This window comes from Mercenaria mercenaria, chromosome 12 (genome assembly GCF_021730395.1).
Source record: "Mercenaria mercenaria strain notata chromosome 12, MADL_Memer_1, whole genome shotgun sequence".
Lineage (NCBI taxonomy): Eukaryota > Metazoa > Mollusca > Bivalvia > Venerida > Veneridae > Mercenaria > Mercenaria mercenaria.
In genome coordinates, this window is record NC_069372.1 from 66,237,199 (window position 1) to 66,255,292 (window position 18,094).

The 18,094-nt window shown below is 36.1% G+C and overlaps 1 protein-coding gene across 2 annotated transcripts in view; it reads left to right on the forward strand.

Annotated features, from left to right (window-relative positions):
• LOC123533594 (protein yippee-like 1) overlaps nucleotides 1-18,094 on the forward strand; it is a 77,646-nt gene that overhangs the window by 37,494 nt on the left and 22,058 nt on the right. For both annotated transcript variants that reach the window (XM_045315300.2, XM_045315301.2), the window contains exons 2-3: nucleotides 8,608-9,669; nucleotides 16,964-17,007. In XM_045315300.2, coding sequence (XP_045171235.1) covers nucleotides 9,565-9,669; nucleotides 16,964-17,007 — 149 coding nt within the window. In that variant the 5' untranslated portion in view covers nucleotides 8,608-9,564. The remainder of the gene's footprint in view (nucleotides 1-8,607; nucleotides 9,670-16,963; nucleotides 17,008-18,094) is intronic.

Sequence of the window (18,094 nt, forward strand, 5' to 3'; positions counted from 1 at the left end):
TGAAAGATGGACAAGTTCATTACAGAAATTTAGCAGAGTATTTAAAGGGTTAATTATGCCTTCATTGGCAGTACAGCCTGTAGGACAAGCAAGTATAGCTTTGACATTTCATACACCCCACATTTTGTTTCCAACTAAATTTAGCTTTTAGATATCCTTACTCAGCTGTAGACAGATAAATATGTTTCATAAATTTTATTTCATTTACCCAAGGGGATCTTAATGGCCCTGAGTTCCATACTTGGTGGCAATGTTGGTGAAATTATTTGACAAAAGTCATTATGTTTCTAATCATTCATCATTCTGTCTATGCCTGTATAATCAGCAACATAACTTTAACAGTCAAAGCACCGAGTACTGCTGGAGGTTGCTAAGGAATAAGCAAAATACTCCAATTTTCTTCCAAAATAGAAAATACAAGAAAAGCAGCAGAGCCTCAGCCTTGCAAATTACATAACCCTTACCCTGCTAAATTTCTAAAATGGACTGGTCCATCATTCAGTTTGGACAATACCATTTACTATTTGAAGGGTGTTCACTGAAAATTTACTGACTGAACAGTGAACAGTGCAGATCTTGATCAGACTGCACAGGCAAAGGCAGAATCAATCGCATCCAGCATGATAAGAAGTGATGGATACTTGAGAGAGCTGTATATTATTCTATAACAAAAGTCAAAGTGTTAAAAGTGTTATAGACTTACTTGTCAACAAATGTAAACACCGATATCAAGGTTAAACAATATCAAGAAGAGATTATGGATATATACCAAAAGGTCATACTGATATTGTATTGATATTTTAATCTGAACAGCATGTGGTTAACTTTTGGTGTTTACTAGGCTTAAAGATTAACACAATGGATCAGCTGATCATGCACTAACAGGTCGTTTTGGTGCAAACTCACCGTGGGGGTCCTTAGCTTAGTCTATATTGTATACTACACCTACCAAAAATGGCATTAAGTAACATGTAAGGTTTATGCACTGATTTTGTTGTACTAATACAGTTAAGATTGAATTTTTTTTTCAAATTGCAATAAAATTACTATTATATTTATACGTACAATGTATATATTTACTCGTCAATTTTATTTTGCAGTTGGATAGAGTCATTACACAGTGGTGTGACAAGGATTAGATTTAATTTTAATTTGTTCAAATTGTGCATATAAATCAAGCTTTTTATATGCCCATTTTGAAAAAAAATGAACATATTGTATAATGTGCATCTCTCTCTGTCTGTCTGTCTGCCCGACCTTCAGTCATTAAACATGTACGGAGCATAACTTTATAACCATTAAAGATACTGACTTTAAACTTGGCACATAGGTAGATAGCAATGAGACAAAAGGAAGAGCCCTTGCATCAGCTGTGTATGTCAAAGGTTAAGGTCTCAGATTGAGCTAAAAGTACAAAACTGTCCATCATATTTTGTGTCCGGAGCATAATGAAATTATTATAACCATGCAAGATATTGACTTCAAACTTGGCATGTAGGTAGGTGGCAATGAGACGATGTGCAGAACACATGAACTGGGTCTGTAGGTCAAAGGTCAAGGTCACAAATTGAGCTCAGAGGTCAAATCTGTCTGTCATATTTTGTGTCCGGAGCATAAGGTATTGACTTCTAACTTGGGATGTAGGTAGGTGGTGATAAGACAATGTGCAGAATGTAGTTTCTTGCCCTTAGTATCCTGTTACCACCACCTGCACACACACACACACACACACACACCACACCCTGCTCCTCCCTCCCCTACCCCACCCCATACACACACCAAAAAGAAATCTGTAAATTTTGCTTCTGTCCTCCACTAGTATCAACCCTTTCGGAATAATGTTGTCCCGCTTGGCGGAGCTCTAGTTATTCACAGTGTTTAGAACCTACAGTATGTTGTTATTCACAGTGTTTAGAACCTACAGTATGTTGTTATTCACAGTGTTTAGAACCTGCAGTACGACTGTGCGTTCATTTAGAGTTCCTGAACTAGAAAATCACTTTCTTTTTTAGACCAGATTCATTTGAACAAAACAATGTTGCAAATGTCAGTCATGGAGATTTCCTTTGAAGAACAGTTGTACCATTTAACCTGTTTCAGATATCAGCATTTGATAAATTTTCTAAGTAAAATTCAATGAAATGTATTATTTGTTGTTTAAACAGTGTTGATAATGAATACCATTTCTGTGGATTGGAGGCATTATCACTGTTTATGAGTCAGGATGAGAGAGATTTTCTAGATTTATTAGGCTTTTAAGTTACATTAATCTATTAAGGAAAACATTTATTTATGTTAAAATATAACAGATGACATTAGTGATGCCAGGAATCTGTGGTTCAGGAGGAGGCAAAAAACTGTGATAACATTCGGAAAATGAAGGATGACCTTCTTTCAGTTTAGAGAAAATACGAACTTTGATTGGCTGCATGTGCAAGCTAAACTATTATATGGCTTTTAAAATGTTTGTCTAAATAATTACATTATTTCCAGTCATGATTTCATTGTTTCCATAATTATATTTAAGTATCTGTTAGAAACAGCAGAGATCTGTCACTGCATTGTTTATTGTTACTGCATGTGTGTTAGAATAAGTTGGTTCATTGTCCTGTAACATTTGGAGCAGATGTTCCATGTCAGTTAGGTATAAATTTATAAAAATATATAAATGTCTTCTTTAATGAGAATATGTTCACTGTTTGCATGAGCTTAATGAACCCCTGTGAGATAGGAAACCAGTCATCTTCCTGTATTTGTCCCTGAACCTTGTACAAGAACCTTTCAGTTCATTGCCTAACATTTGATTCAACATGCTTTCTGTCAAGTATTTATAGGAAATGTGATTGCTCTCTTGAAAACGAATATAGGCTGTGTAACAGAGATTAATTTATGTACAGTTGTTTTGTCCTAGTATGTTCTTATTCTGCTTAAAATCTTGGTTGTTTAATTTGTCAGACTGTCATTGTCTTGAACTACATGTTGGTTTTATTCCAACAGCCCAGATAATTATCATACTTTTTCCAGAGCTTTTAGGGGGAATCTGGATAAGGATGAAGAAATATTGATTTTAAGATGTCAAGATTCAGCTGAGCAAAACAAGGTTGTAAATGAGTCATGCAGATTCCTTTCAAACAGTTTTCTGAGAAATAATGGACCAGGTTTGCATTTTGTTTCAGCTATTAGCATTAAATACATTTTCTACCAAAAATCAATGACCAGTTTGAAACATGTTTCCTGTTAAAATAGTGTTGATGATAAATACCATTCCTGGATTGGAGAGATTTTCTTGAATTATTGGGCTCTGATAACTGTGTGCATTATTCAGTTAGAAACTATTAATTTTATGCCAAGAATCTGTGGTTACATGGAAGAAATAAATTTGATAAATAGCCTAATTATAATTATATATACAGCTCAGTCTGGTTTATCTCTGGCAAAAAATAGATAGACCTGCATTGTCAAAATTCAAAATATCATTGCCTCCCTGGTGTCTTGCACACACATGTTTCAACAAATATAGGTGTTATATCACAGAACATAATTTAAAAATGTTCATCATTTCAAGAAACCAATGATCTTTGGTGGCAACCATCACTTGCTTCATTGTCCTTACATTTGGAACATGTTCCATGTCAGTTATATATTTAGAACATGTTCATATGTTAGTCAAGCATTTATAAAATATGTGGTTGTTGTTCTTTGATGAGAATAAATGTTTTTGCCTTAGAGCTATATATACCAAAGCAAAGATATAGAAAGTAGGCTGTTTTTATGCTGTTATTGTCCTTGGGCTTGTTTTTGGCTTGTTTAATTTGTTGTTACATGGCACAGACTGTCTGTGTCTTGGTTTATATAAGGTTTCTATACAACTAGAATTTCTAAAGATATAATCTTTTCTTGTGGATATATGTCTGTAACCATTTATAAAACCAGTTGAAATGTTGGCCTTCTTGTTCATTTTTCTGGGCTTTTACTAAAACTTAGCAAAGAGTACTGGCCTAACACAGTTAATACTTCAGTAGAACTTTCTGGTTGCTAATTAATTAAAACTACAGAATTACTTACTTGCCACTAATTTATCCATTTTGAGACTATATATTGATACATTATTATTGCCAGTACTTAGAATTATTCAACTACAGGTGCTATTTAATTGTTTTTATTCATCCTAATCTTTATAAAATTAATGTACATGTACTTCATAAGAAAAATACATAAAATCATATATTGCTACTTAAATTCAAGAGAACATTTTTACCATAAAAAAGAAGTTATATCATGTGGCAGGAAAAAAACATTGATTTTGCAAGCTCTGACAGCACCTGTATGTCAGGTTGTCACTGGCTATTATTGCTGATTAAGGAAGTCTGGAAATTTTCCAGAAAATTGTTATCTGGTAGATTATAGATGGAAACAGAAGAATTGAATAGGATTAGCAAGGAAATCAGGAAGATCTGTTAGTACAGCCAAATTGTCTGGCAACTGTCAGCCATTGTCAGCTAGATCTGCTGTTGATATTTAGGTCAAATGAAAAAAAGACCTAACTGAAGTATTGACCTGATTATTTTAAAACAACTAGGTCAGTATGTCACATCTTCTAAGCATAGACGAAAACAGATTGACATTTTTTGTATTTTCGGAAAGAGAATTTAGAAAACAATTAACTCGCAGTGAACGTATTGACAGGATCTGTTTCATGTGCAGTCCGTAACTCTGCTATTCATCGAGGTATTATTATACAACTTGGCAGAAATTTTCACCATAATGAGACGATGTGCTGTGTTTTTTCATACTAAATTCAAGCGTTTGTACCCATTATGGTGATACAGCAATATCATGATTATATTCAAGGTCAAAAACTCAAGGTCAGGTTAGCGACTTAGGCCCTATTAGGGCCATTATGACCTTCTTGTAGGATTTTGTCTGTTATAACCCAAATATGTTAGATTCTGAATGAAAAGTCTCTAAAGTAATTGGGCATTTCTGTTATTTCTTCTGGAAGCAAATATATTACAGACTTCATTTAACAGAATAATGAAAAACACCAATGCTGATTGTAAGAGAATGTTTTGTGGTAGATGCAATGTTGGGAAGTGACTTGATTATTATGGTATAGGAAGATAAATGGAATTGTTCCCAGAATTTGACCGAGATTTCAGACTACAGAATTCATTTGATTTGATTGTTATAGAGCTATGGTTTTATGGAAATCACATGATTGGGTATTGTTGTTTCTGGAAGATCATCTTTAGAGAAAATGATTTTAAGCATGCAGTTGATCTGGTGTTAGTTTCAGACTTTCTAATCTTTGTTGAAGTTAAAATGGAAAAAAAAAAAAGCTATATCTTAAGACACATTATTTTAAAGGCAACAGTGTTTTGTAATAAATAAATAATTCAAAACTTAAGAATTGCTAAACTTTTTTGACAGGGCAGTTTTATCAACTCTTATGAACACTGTTTGAAAGTCCAAACAATAATGATTTAAGTTGAAGCTACAATTATGAAAGTTGAACGAAAGATGTTGAAATCGCAGTTATAAAAGTTAATACCACTAAAACGAAAACACAAAATCATGTTTTTGTGGCTACTTGATTTTGTTTTGTATTTTCACCCTTTAAGACGAACTTGTGGGTTTGACTTTCATCATAATGGTTTTATGTTATTATTATGCCTTTAACTTCCGGCATCATCGTTTTAGGGGAAAAATTAAAAACAATATGTAATTGTCCAAACAGAACACCATAGTTTATAATGGTTTTAAATTTTGATAAAATTTGTCTCAATGAGCATCTTGTGGTTTGGGCAGAAAAATAAGATACATGTTGGTCCAAAGAGAAGACTGTAATTTTTATTGTCTTAAATTTTGTTGTTACCTCAGCATGTTCCTTTTTTATGCCCCGGAAGGGAGGCATATAGTTTTTGAACCGTCTGTCAGTCTGTCCGCAATTTTCGTGTCCGGTCCATATCTTTGTCATCGATGGATGGATTTTCAAATAACTTGGCATGAATGTGTACCACAGTAAGACGACATGTCGCGCGCAAGACCCAGGTCCGTAGCTCAAAGGTCAAGGTCACACCTAGACGTTAAAGGTCATTTTTCATGATAGTGCATTCGTGTCCGGTCCATATCTTTGTAATCCATGGATGGATTTTCAGATAACTTGGCATGAATGTGTACCACAGTAAGGCGATGTGTCGCGAGCAAGACCCAGGTCTGTAGCTCAAAGGTCAAGGTCACACTTAGACGTTAAAGGTCATTTTTCATGATAGTGCATTCGTGTCCGGTCCATATCTTTGTAATCCATGGATGGATTTTCAAATAACTTGGCATGAATGTGTACCACAGTAAGAGGACGTGTCGCGCGCAAGACCCAGGTCCGTAGCTCAAAGGTCAAGGTCATACTTAGACGTTAAAGGTCATATTTCATGATAGTGCATTGATGGGCATGTCCGGTCCATATCTTTGTCATTCATGCATGGATTTTAAAATTATTGGGCATGAATGTGTACCACAGTAAGACGACGTGTCAAGTGCAAAACCCAGGTCCGTAGGTCAAAGGTCCTAAACTCGAACATCAGCCATAACTTTTCATTCAAAGTGCCATCGGGGGCATGTGTCATCCTATGGAGACTGTGAGCTCTTGTTGTTTTATATATTAGAATTTTTCATTATGACATAATTGTTTAGGATATAAAGTAGGGCTGGGTACCGCCTTGAAAAAAATACCGCGGTATACCATGGTTTTTTCCTAATTACCGCGGTATATACCACGGTATACCACCATATTTATCGACTGCTATGGTAGTGGTTATAAATATTGTGAGAAACTCTCAGAAATACTTAATTTATTATGAACAACAACGAAGACTAGTTACTTGACTAGAATTAAAGAAAAAATATTAACTTGACTAATGACTAGTTAGATTAATGACCCTTAGTATTTTTTACTAGCGTGTATTCGTCGGAAGACGCCATATTGTCTCTGGGGAAGCACTGGGTCACATGTATATAGGTCGCGCTTGTTTGAAGTTCGATTCGTGCACCCATTTGATAAACCAGTAACGTTTACAAATAGTATGAAGGCTTCATCAAATCGTTTTCAAACAAAAAATAATAAATTTCGATTCAACATTTTCCATACTATTTATTTCTTTTTTAATACATGCAAATACATACCGGGATATTTTAAACTATCATCATTTAAACAAGAAGTCGGGACCCGCCGAATTTATCAGACTCAAAGTGATTGGGGATCACGCGGCCGATCATACATGTTCAATTGTACCATTGGGTGGTTATTTTTGGAAACTAATAATAGTAGCATGGGAATTCCAGAGATATAGATCGGGAAAATCATGCATGGTGTTAATTGTAGTTACGGAAGGCTACATAGACAATGTAAATTAAAAATAAACAGAATTACGTAGGGATAATGTTGATAAAATACCGGTATTCCCCAATGGTACCGCGGTATCGTACCACGGGAAGATGGTACCACGGTTACCGGTATACCGGTAATACCGCGCACCTCTAATATAAAGCTTATGGTTTCTTTTTAAAAAAGGGCTAAGCATCAGTATATTAACTATAAAGGTTACAATAATGCCATTGACTGCCGTCACATGGGATTTGGATTTATGAGTTGCTTCCCTTTGTTACTCTAACACCATTTGCATTTAGTGACTTATAAATGCATAAATAGATACTGTAAAGTAATAATAAGTATTCTTAGTACTTGTTTACCACTTGTTTACCATAAATTACGTGTTCTTAAACTAGAAATAAATAGTCTTTTAATTTATATCAATTAAAATATGACTAAACTGTAATATAAGTCTGACAGCTTCTATTATTACAAGTAAAAAAACACTCCCTGATACATCAGTTTAGAGGATGTTTAGGATGTGTCACTCAAAATAAAGTGATTTTTTAGTGACACATCAAAAACCTCATCTAAATTATGTTGCAACCATTACTGTACATCATACTTTCTGATAGGGAAATAAAATGAGCCGTGCCATGAGAAAACCAACATAGTGGGTTTGCGACCAGCATGGATCCAGACCAGCCTGCGCATCCGCGCAGTCTGGTCAGGATCCATGCTGTTCACTAACAGTTTCTCCAATTCCAGTAGGCTTTAAAAGCGAACAGCATGGAGCCTCATCTAAATTATGTTGCAAATATTACTGTACATCATACTTTCTGATAGGGAAATAAAATGAGCCGTGCCATGAGAAAACCAACATAGTGGGTTTGCGACCAGCATGGATCCAGACCAGCCTGCGCATCCGCGCAGTCTGGTCAGGATCCATGCTGTTCGCTAACAGTTTCTCCAATTCCAATAGGCTTTAAAAGCGAACAGCATGGAGCCTGACCAGACTGCGCAGATGCGCAGGCTGGTCTGGATCCATGCTGGTCGCAAACCCACTATGTTGGTTTTCTCATTGCACGGCTCAAATCATGTAATTGAGGAGCAGCTGCTGCTTTTGTATCCAAGGTAATTAGGTTAAAAATAGAAATGTTGTATAATTTACCAATTTCTTGTTCCATATTGATAAAATGTGAATTTTATGCATACTTAATGTTCTTTGTCTCTGCTTACAGATATTGATCCAGTGTTTGGTTGGTTGCTCATTAGACAAAGAGAGAAAAAACAAGTCACAACAGTGTTAGAAAATACACAAAGGAGGCGAGGGTAGCTGGCAACAGTACAGAGTTTCTACTTGCAGTCCATATAATCTACATAGACATAGATATTATACCTATAATAAACATTTATAGACAACTAGTGACTGGAAATTGCTGGGCAGGAAGAAGAAGCAGAAAATTTGTGACACTATTACCGCTGTTGATTTCTGTGTAAGGTTATTGGTTATTGGTTGGAACATTCTTTGTCTGAGTAAACTGGAGGCTTGTTTATACAGAAATCAGGCATCTGTTAGATAATAAATATTATATAGGAAATAATCGTGATATAGTAGGCTGTCAGTGCTTTGTATTTTGATATTTTGGTAACATATTATTGGAGAACTGCTTGACGTACTATTGGGGGAAAACAAGGTAGGAAGAAGTGTAGCATAGACAGTTGGATTGTTTTCATAGAATGGTTATTCGATCGTCAGGGCATATGAGCATTTATGAGGAAATTATTGCAACATTTTGCTTCAAAACATTTCTGAAACCAGTCAATTAAGTTTGAAATAGTGAAGGAAAAGATTGTTTACATAATTGTGAAACAAGGATCAAAACATTTGAAACCAGGAAGTATTAGGATAAGGCAAAGGGAAATTTAAACAATCCGATATTCTGAAATTCTATATATTATCAGGAAGTTAATAACAATGATTCTGTGAGCACGGAAGAAGTTACTTTTTATCAACTTGAAATGAATGTAGTAAAAGCTTGTGGTAATGGCTTGTCTTTGATAGAAGGTATGCTCTTGGATTGAATTAAATTCAAGAGCTCACAAAAAATACGAAAATAGGTGAGAAGATTTTATCGTTCTTGACAAAATTCTGTGATAGAGGGCTGCTGGAAGAGGAAGAAGTTGAAAGAGTCAAGATGGTTAAGACGTTTCAAGCATATTTGCCGAATAAGTGCCACAGATTGTACAGTTGCGTCCACTGCCGTGCGCATCTGGCGAATCACGATGAACTTATTTCAAAGGTAAATTTATTTTGTTTATCTTCATTAAAATTTTGCAGGTTTTAAAATTTGGAATAACGTTTATTGCATGATAAGTCACAATAACACTAAATATAAATTGTGTTCAGTTTAAGCCTTACCTAAATTTCTAAAATGAAATTGTCCATCTTCCAATTTGGACAGTGCCATTACCTGTCTAAAGAGGTTCTTACCCCTTACCCATAATACTCTTGATTAGGCTGCACAGGTGTGCAGTCTGATCATGATCTACACTGGTCGCAAAGGCAGAATCAATCCTGCCTAGCATGATAAGGGTTGAAAATATTTTGTCTGCAAAGCAAAGAAAAATTTTGAGCTCCAGATCAGTACTGATCTTAACAACAATGTTAATGTTTTTATGTAACGAACATTCTTCTTCCATAATTCTTGCCCCTGAAAAGTTAGATAAGTGTTTCAAATAATACATTCCACCTGTAGTAAATTCACTTAAAAGACTGAAGGTATTTTTTTCACCCACAAAGATTGATAGACAACTTGTTAAGGTACAAAGATTACACCATAAGTATTTGGCACAGTATCAATGCTCTGTACTGTTGTATATATTATTCAAGAATCAGATGAGAAATACAGGCCTGTAATTATAAAGAGGAAGAAAGCTTTATGTTTGATAATGAACTTTAAAGAAGGCAAAGACAAAAAAAGAAAGTTGATCGCAATAACTTAATGTAAAAATTGACACAGAAAATAACAGGTCTTTACATGAAAAGAATGATTCTTTTAAAAATGTCAAAAAGAGTACCTAGCTGTTCAACAGGTTTTAGAAACTTTTTGGAATAGTTGATGACAGAGTATACCAAGAAAAGTAAATTTTAACCCTTACCCTGCTAAATTTCTATAATGGACTGGTCAGTCATTCAATTTGGGCAATACCATTTATTATTCGAAGGGGTGTTTACTGAAAATTTACTGACTGAATAGCGAACAGTGCAGACCATGATCAGACTGCACGGATGTGCAGGCAGATCTTGGTCTGCACTGGACGCAAAGGCAGAATCACTTGCCGCCAGCAGGCTAAAAGTTAAAAGCAACTGTATGATGAAAACTGTCTTCCCTTGAGCATGTTGAGTGGAACTTGAAAAGGCTCTCCAAAGTACATTTTGCTGCACCCAGTCACCTTTTCAGCATATCACAGGGGAAATGAATTTATGAAAAGTTGTAAAGTCCAGTTGAGTACACCACAGTGAAATTGAATTTGCATAATAATTGATAATCAACAGTTCAGTCAATATTAAACAGTCTGTGGGTCCCATGGTGCTGGTATTGATTGTTCATTGGTGGGGTTCCTTAAAGATATTCTATATTTGTTCTGAGTCATCTTGGCTTATTTGTAAATTCTCTCCAATAGCTTATACAAACAGTGCAAGGAAGTGCAGTATTTAATATTGCAGTTTGATGATCAATAACAGGCCTAATTGGAGGAATAAACTTAGATAATCTTGCTTAATTGCAAGGGGTGAGAATCTATAATTTCGTTTACATAGGACACATCATAGGTGCATTTCTTTTGCCAACTATAAAACTAGATCTATAATTTATTAAGGTAATTTTCTCGTTTTGCTCTAGAATTCATGTAATTTATTAGATTTTAACTGATAAATTATTAAGTTATAACTTATTAGTAATTGTAAACAGAAAGTGAAGAGGTCTTGGTTTCATCATCCAATTTCAAACTTTCACCATGCTAAATTTCTAAAATGGACAGGTCTATCATTCAATTTGAGCAATACCATTTAATATTGTTCGAAGAGGGGTTCACTGAAAAGTTACTGACTGAATAGCGAACAGCGCAGACCATGATCAGCTTGTATACGTCCTTGCAGGCTGATCTTGGTCTGCACTGGTCGCAAAGGCAGAACAGGCTAAGGTTTACATTCTGGTCTTGAAACCTAAAATGCTGTGGTAAATGGCCAAAAGGCCTCATTCAATTTTATACAATTATCATTAATACAAATGTATGTAAATTTACTCAAATACAAAAACATTCACAGAATGAATAGCTGTACATGAAGCACCTGTCAATCAGTCCTTGTCATTAACAAATGATGTACTTTATTCATATGAAGTAAGTCAGTAGGTCGCTGATAATTGATTCAGTCAGTCATTTCCTGATGCATTTTTGCCAGGGTTAGAAGAAAGTGTTTGCCAGGGTTAGAACGAAGTGCTTGAGGAGAAAAAAAAACACTAGAGTAATTAGATTCTGTTTTTTTGTTTTGACAGTTTTTTTCTGTAAGCTCAGCCTTAATGTTCTGTTAATTTGGATAAAATGAAACAGATCTGAAACTCCCATAAAATGAAGAGGGTTTATTCACACTTGGCTTGAAATGATCTAGAGACATGGGCTTCATTGGTCAGGGTGAGGCTTGAAATTTACAAGAAAATGTGCAGTCCTGAACCTATCACGAGTCACGTAGGAAGGAGGAGCTGTTACTGATTCCATTAATATCTGATAATATTAACACAACCAAAAATTACCTAACCTATGATATAGTACTGATTCCCCACACAATTTTAACCTTTAGCCTGCTGGCGGCATGCGACCAGTGTAGACCAAGATCAGTCTGCATGTCTACCCTGTTTGCTAATCAGTCAGTAAATTTCTTCGAATAATAAATCGTACTGCCCAAATTGAATGATAGACCAGTCCATTTTAGAAATTTAGCAGGCTAAGGTTTTGTGTGAAAGTACACAGTTCAGTACAATCTTAATGAAAAGGCATGAGCAAAAATAGGAAACACATAATAAGAAAATGTTTCATAACTTGTACGCCAGTATATTTTCTATCTATTAATACCAGACTTACAGTTGAAAGCTGCAGGCATAGCAATATATCACAGACAGAAACTTTGAATATCTCTGACATAAAATTTTAAGATGATTGACTTATTTCTGCAGCTGCTGCTATGTACTGCTGCTGTTTAAATGTTCTCACACTTGCATTTATTCTTCCTGCCAGCCAGCTTCTATAATCTCATAATAGCCTATCAAAAGATAAAAAAAAAATCTGTAAGAAGTGATAAACAACAGAATCATAACAATAAGAACTGTTTTTCTTTTGTAAGAAAAAGTGGGAAGAAAGCATTTTCCTTGCTGATCATACGATTCAGTGAGATTTGGCTCGGTAAAAGAAAAATATTACAAATTTCACAGCATAGTTACGACGGTTGATCGCAATACTGCCATAACTCCTTTATTACGTCTCCCACCACACAGTGGTGTGGGAGACATATTGATTTACTCCAGTCTGTCTGTGTGTCCGTGTGTCTGTGTGTGTGTCTGTCACAAAGCTTGTCCGCACTCTTAAGTCGAAGATTTCTCATCCGATTTTCACCAAACTTGAACAAAATGTGTTTGACCATAAGACCTCGGCCAAGTTCGATAACTAGCCAAATCGGTCCATGCGTCTTGGAGTTGTGGCCCTTGAATTACCAAAAATCGGTCTTTTTTCTCTTGTCCGCACTCTAATTCGAATATTTCTCATCCAATCTTCACCAAACTTAAACAAAATGTGTTTGACCATGAGACCTCGGCCAAGTTTGATAACTAGCCAAATCGGTCCAGGCATTTTGGAGTTACGGTCCTTGAATTATCGAAAAATTGGCCTTTTTACTCATGTCCGCACACTTAATCAAACATTTCTCATCCGATCTTCACCAAACTTGAACAAAGTGTGTTTGACCATGAGACCTCGGCCAAGTTCGATAACTAGCCAAATCGGTCCAGGCATTTTGGAGTTACGGCCCTTGAATTATCGAAAAATCGGCCTTTTTAGCTCATCTGATTTTTTGAAAAAAAATGATGAGTTATTGTCATCACTTGAGCGGTTGTCGGCGTCGGCGTCGGCGTTGCCTGGTTAAGTTTTATGTTTAGGTCAGCTTTTCTCCTAAACTATCAAAGCTATTGCTTTGAAACTTGGAATACTTGTTCACCATCATAAGCTGACCCTGTATAGCAAGAAACATAACTCCATCTTGCTTTTTGCAAGATTTATGGCCCCTTTTGTACTTAGAAAATATCAGATTTCTTGGTTAAGTTTTATGTTTAGGTCAACTTTTCTCCCAAACTATCAAAATTATTGCTTTGAAACTTGGAATACTTGTTCACCATCATAAGCAGACCCTGTACATCAAGAAACATAACTCCATTTTGCTTTTTGCAAGATTTATTGCCCCTTTTGGACTTAGAAAATCAGTTTTCTTGGTTAAGTTTTATGTTTAGGTCAGCTTTTATCCTAAAACTATCAAAGCTATTGCTTTAAAAACTTGCAACACTTGTTCACCATCATAAGTTGACCCTGTACAGCAAGAAACATAACTCTGTCTGCTTTTTGCAAGATTTATGGCCCTTTTGGACTTAGAAAATATCAGATTTCTTGGTTAAGTTTTATGTTTAGGTCAACTTTTTCTCTTAAACTATCAAAGCTATTGCTTTGAAACTTGCAACACTTCTTCACCATCATAAGCTGACCCTGTACAGCAAGCAGCGTAACTCCATCCTGCTTTTTGCAATAATTATTGCCCCTTTTGGACTTAGAAAATCATTTTCTTGGTTGAGTATTATGTTTAAGTCAACTTTTCTCATAAACTATCAAAGCTATTGCTTTAAAATTTGCAACAGTTTTTCACCATCATAAGTGGACACTGAACATCAAGAAACATTACTCTATCCTGCTTTTTGCAAGAATGATGACCCTTTTTAGACTTAGAAAATCATGGGTAGGACAATATTTCTATTACACAAAAAAAATCAGATGAGCGTCAGCACCCGCAAGGCGGTGCTCTTGTTTATTCTTGTCCGCACTCTAAGTCGAACATTTTTCATCCGATCTTCACCAAACTTGAACAAAATATGTTTGACCATCAGACCTCGGCCAAGTTCGATAACTAGCCAAATCGGTCCAGGCATTTTAGAGTTACCGCCCTTGAATTACCGAAAAAATCTGTCTGTTTACTCTTGTCCGCTCTCTAAGTCGAACATTTCTCATCCGATCTTCACCAAACTTGAACAAAATGTGTTTGGCCATAAGACCTTACCCAAGTTCGATAACTAGCCAAATCCGCCCAGGCACTTTTGATTTATGGCCCTTGAATTACTGATTGGATCCACTCATCCAGACCATCTAATTGGATCCACTCGTCTAAAAGATCTAGAGAAACTAACATTTTTCATAGGGGCAGTTGTGGGAGACATGCGCTTTTCTCAAAAGCATCTCTAGTTTAATATGAGTTAGGGCAGGATTGTGCTCATGGATCTTTCTATGTCAGAGTATTGAAGAAAATTTCACTTGATATTTGCTCATAGGTCTGTGGATCCTGAGGGTAGCAAGATACTGATTAACCTTTACCCTGCTAAATTTCTAAAATGGACTGGTCCATCATTCAATTTGGGCAATACCACATATATTATTCAAAGGGGTGTTCACTGAAAATTTACTGACTGAATAGCGAACAGTGCAGACCAAGATGAGCATGGATGCATAGGCTGATCGGTCTGCACTGGTCGCAAAGGCAGAATCACTTGCCACTAGCAATAGCTAACAGTTAAGTCTTAAGTATATAATTATTATGCCACTTTATGGTTGTACAGGCTGATCGGTCTGCACTGGTCGCAAAGGCAGAATCACTTGCCACCAGCAATAGCTAACAGTTAAGTCTTAAGTATATAATTATTATGCCACTTTATGGTTGTACAGGCTGATCGGTCTGCACTGGTCGCAAAGGCAGAATCACTTGCCACCAGCAATAGCTAACAGTTAAGTCTTAAGTATATAATTATTATGCCACTTTATGGTTGTACAGGCTGATCGGTCTGCACTGGTTGCAAAGGCAGAATCACTTGCCACCAGCAATAGCTAACAGTTAAGTCTTAAGTATATAATTATTATGCCACTTTATGGTTGTACAGGCTGATCGGTCTGCACTGGTCGCAAAGGCAGAATCACTTGCCACCAGCAATAGCTAACAGTTAAGTCTTAAGTATATAATTATTATGCCACTTTATGGTTGTACAGGCTGATCGGTCTGCACTGGTCGCAAAGGCAGAATCACTTGCCACCAGCAATAGCTAACAGTTAAGTCTTAAGTATATAATTATTATGCCACTTTATGGTTGTACAGGCTGATCGGTCTGCACTGGTCGCAAAGGCAGAATCACTTGCCGCGAGCAATAGCTAACAGTTAAGTCTTAAGTATATAATTATTATGCCACTTTATGGTTGTACAGGCTGATCGGTCTGCACTGGTCGCAAAGGCAGAATCACTTGCCACCAGCAGTAGCTAACAGTTAAGTCTTAAGTATATAATTATTATGCCACTTTATGGTTGTACAGGCTGATCGGTCTGCACTGGTCGCAAAGGCAGAATCACTTGCCACCAGCAGTAGCTAACAGTTAAGTCTTAAGTATATAATTATTATGCCACTTTATGGTTGTACAGGCTGACCTTGGTCTGCTCTGGTCGCAAAGGCAGAATCACTTGCCGCGAGCAATAGCTGACAGTTAAGTCTTAAGTATATATGCAACTTTATGGTTGTACAGGCTGATCTTGGTCTGCACTGGTTGCAACAGCAGTATCACTTGCCGCTAGCAAGCTAACGGTTAAGTCTTAAGTACCGGTATATATGCAACTTTATGGTTGTCACATTAAAAGTACATTTGATAAGTGCATAAAGAGGCCAGTGCAAGTGTACAAGTTTTGTTTATGACAATTTTCCATTTTTGTTAAGTGTCATGGTCTTACATCTAGGATACTGCATTTCGAGTGTTTGGTTGGCAGACAAATAAACATTGAGCTCAGTTTTTTACTATACACCCCTTGTTTAGTGTCTCCATAATCACTTTATTGTCTATTTTAGATTAGATAGGATATCACTGGGGAGAACTGTATGTTAGATAAATATAGAATTGAAGGCACCTCTGCCAAGATCTATTTTCTGTCAGATAAATAAAATATGTATATATTATATCTGAGCATGCTATCCAGTAATTCTATGATACAGATCTACATGTTTTGGAAGCAGTTTGGTCAGCTATGACAGGCCGGGTTATTATATAGTAACAGTTGCTTGCATGCACTGGGATGCTGTATTTGGATCGAGTGGACTTATATGATCCGGCGAGAGTGGAATACCAGATTAAGCTACTGTAATGATGACCCTTTTGTTATAATATCTCGACCTTTTAAATATCACCATTAGTACAGTGGTGGTTGAACTCCATTGAACATTATAAGTGATTGGTGCTTTTCTTTCTTTTTTTCAGTCATTTCAAGGAAGCCAGGGGAGAGCCTATCTGTTCAATTCAGTGTAAGTGCCCATTTTTCTGCTCATTTCTCTTTGCTTGATGATGATGTTACACTTTTAGTCAAAAATTCAGCTTTGACTGTAGATCCATCAGTTACTTGAAGGGGACAAAAGTTGGCATTTAAACTTAAACCTGAAACCATAAGACACAGAGAGAAGTGTTTAAGGAGTGGGTTAGTTCATGCTGTAGTGTTGGATAGGGGGGACTTTGACATTGGGCCATCGAACAACCGGGCTGTTACCATTCCACCCAGCACCCATACCAGAAATACTTTCTGAAGGGGTTCTTAGGGTTGTCCTTCAGGCTATAAGGTCTACATTACTGCTTAAACACCAAGTCCCCATTTATCATTATACTGACCCCACATATTTCTGTGGAGAGTCACTTAAACAAACCCGATAATTGATTTGTTTAAAGACCACTTATTTATAGCCTAGATTGACATAAACATCTACTGGCACTCCACAGAAATATAGGGGCTCAACATATGACCCCTTTTTAACCAATGAAAACGCTAGAATCTCACAGGAGATAAAACAAATGACCTTAGAAGTTGTGACAACTAAACTAGTTTTATATTAGTACACACTTGTTTTTCAAGATCTTTCGATGAAAATATAAATGCTTGTTGTCATCATGAGATATGCTTTAAGTGTTTTTCAGCCACATTTAAGGATGTAATAGATTATTATCTAAAGTATGTGTTGTCATCTTCTATATATAAATACTGTTCACTATGTAGGGGAAATCCAGCGATGAGAAAGTTACTGGTACATGTACTTCTTTAAAGTTGGCTTTTAATACACTTGATGGGATGTATAATGGCTTTGTCATCTGATTAAGTTTCTCCCCAAATATGCTTTGTGCTATGATCCTCAAACTTGGCAGGCACATGTGATCAGCCCATTGTAATATATTTTGAGGTCAGTGACCTAGATGTAGTACAAACTTTTGAAGTGAAGCTGACAGGCCTAATCATTAACCTCAACATTACCACTTTTACTGGAAATTGACTTGATAACACTGTCATCTACTTTTGATAGAGAGTTGCTCTCTCCCTGTTGGCAACAGGTAGCTGTTTGTAGCTAG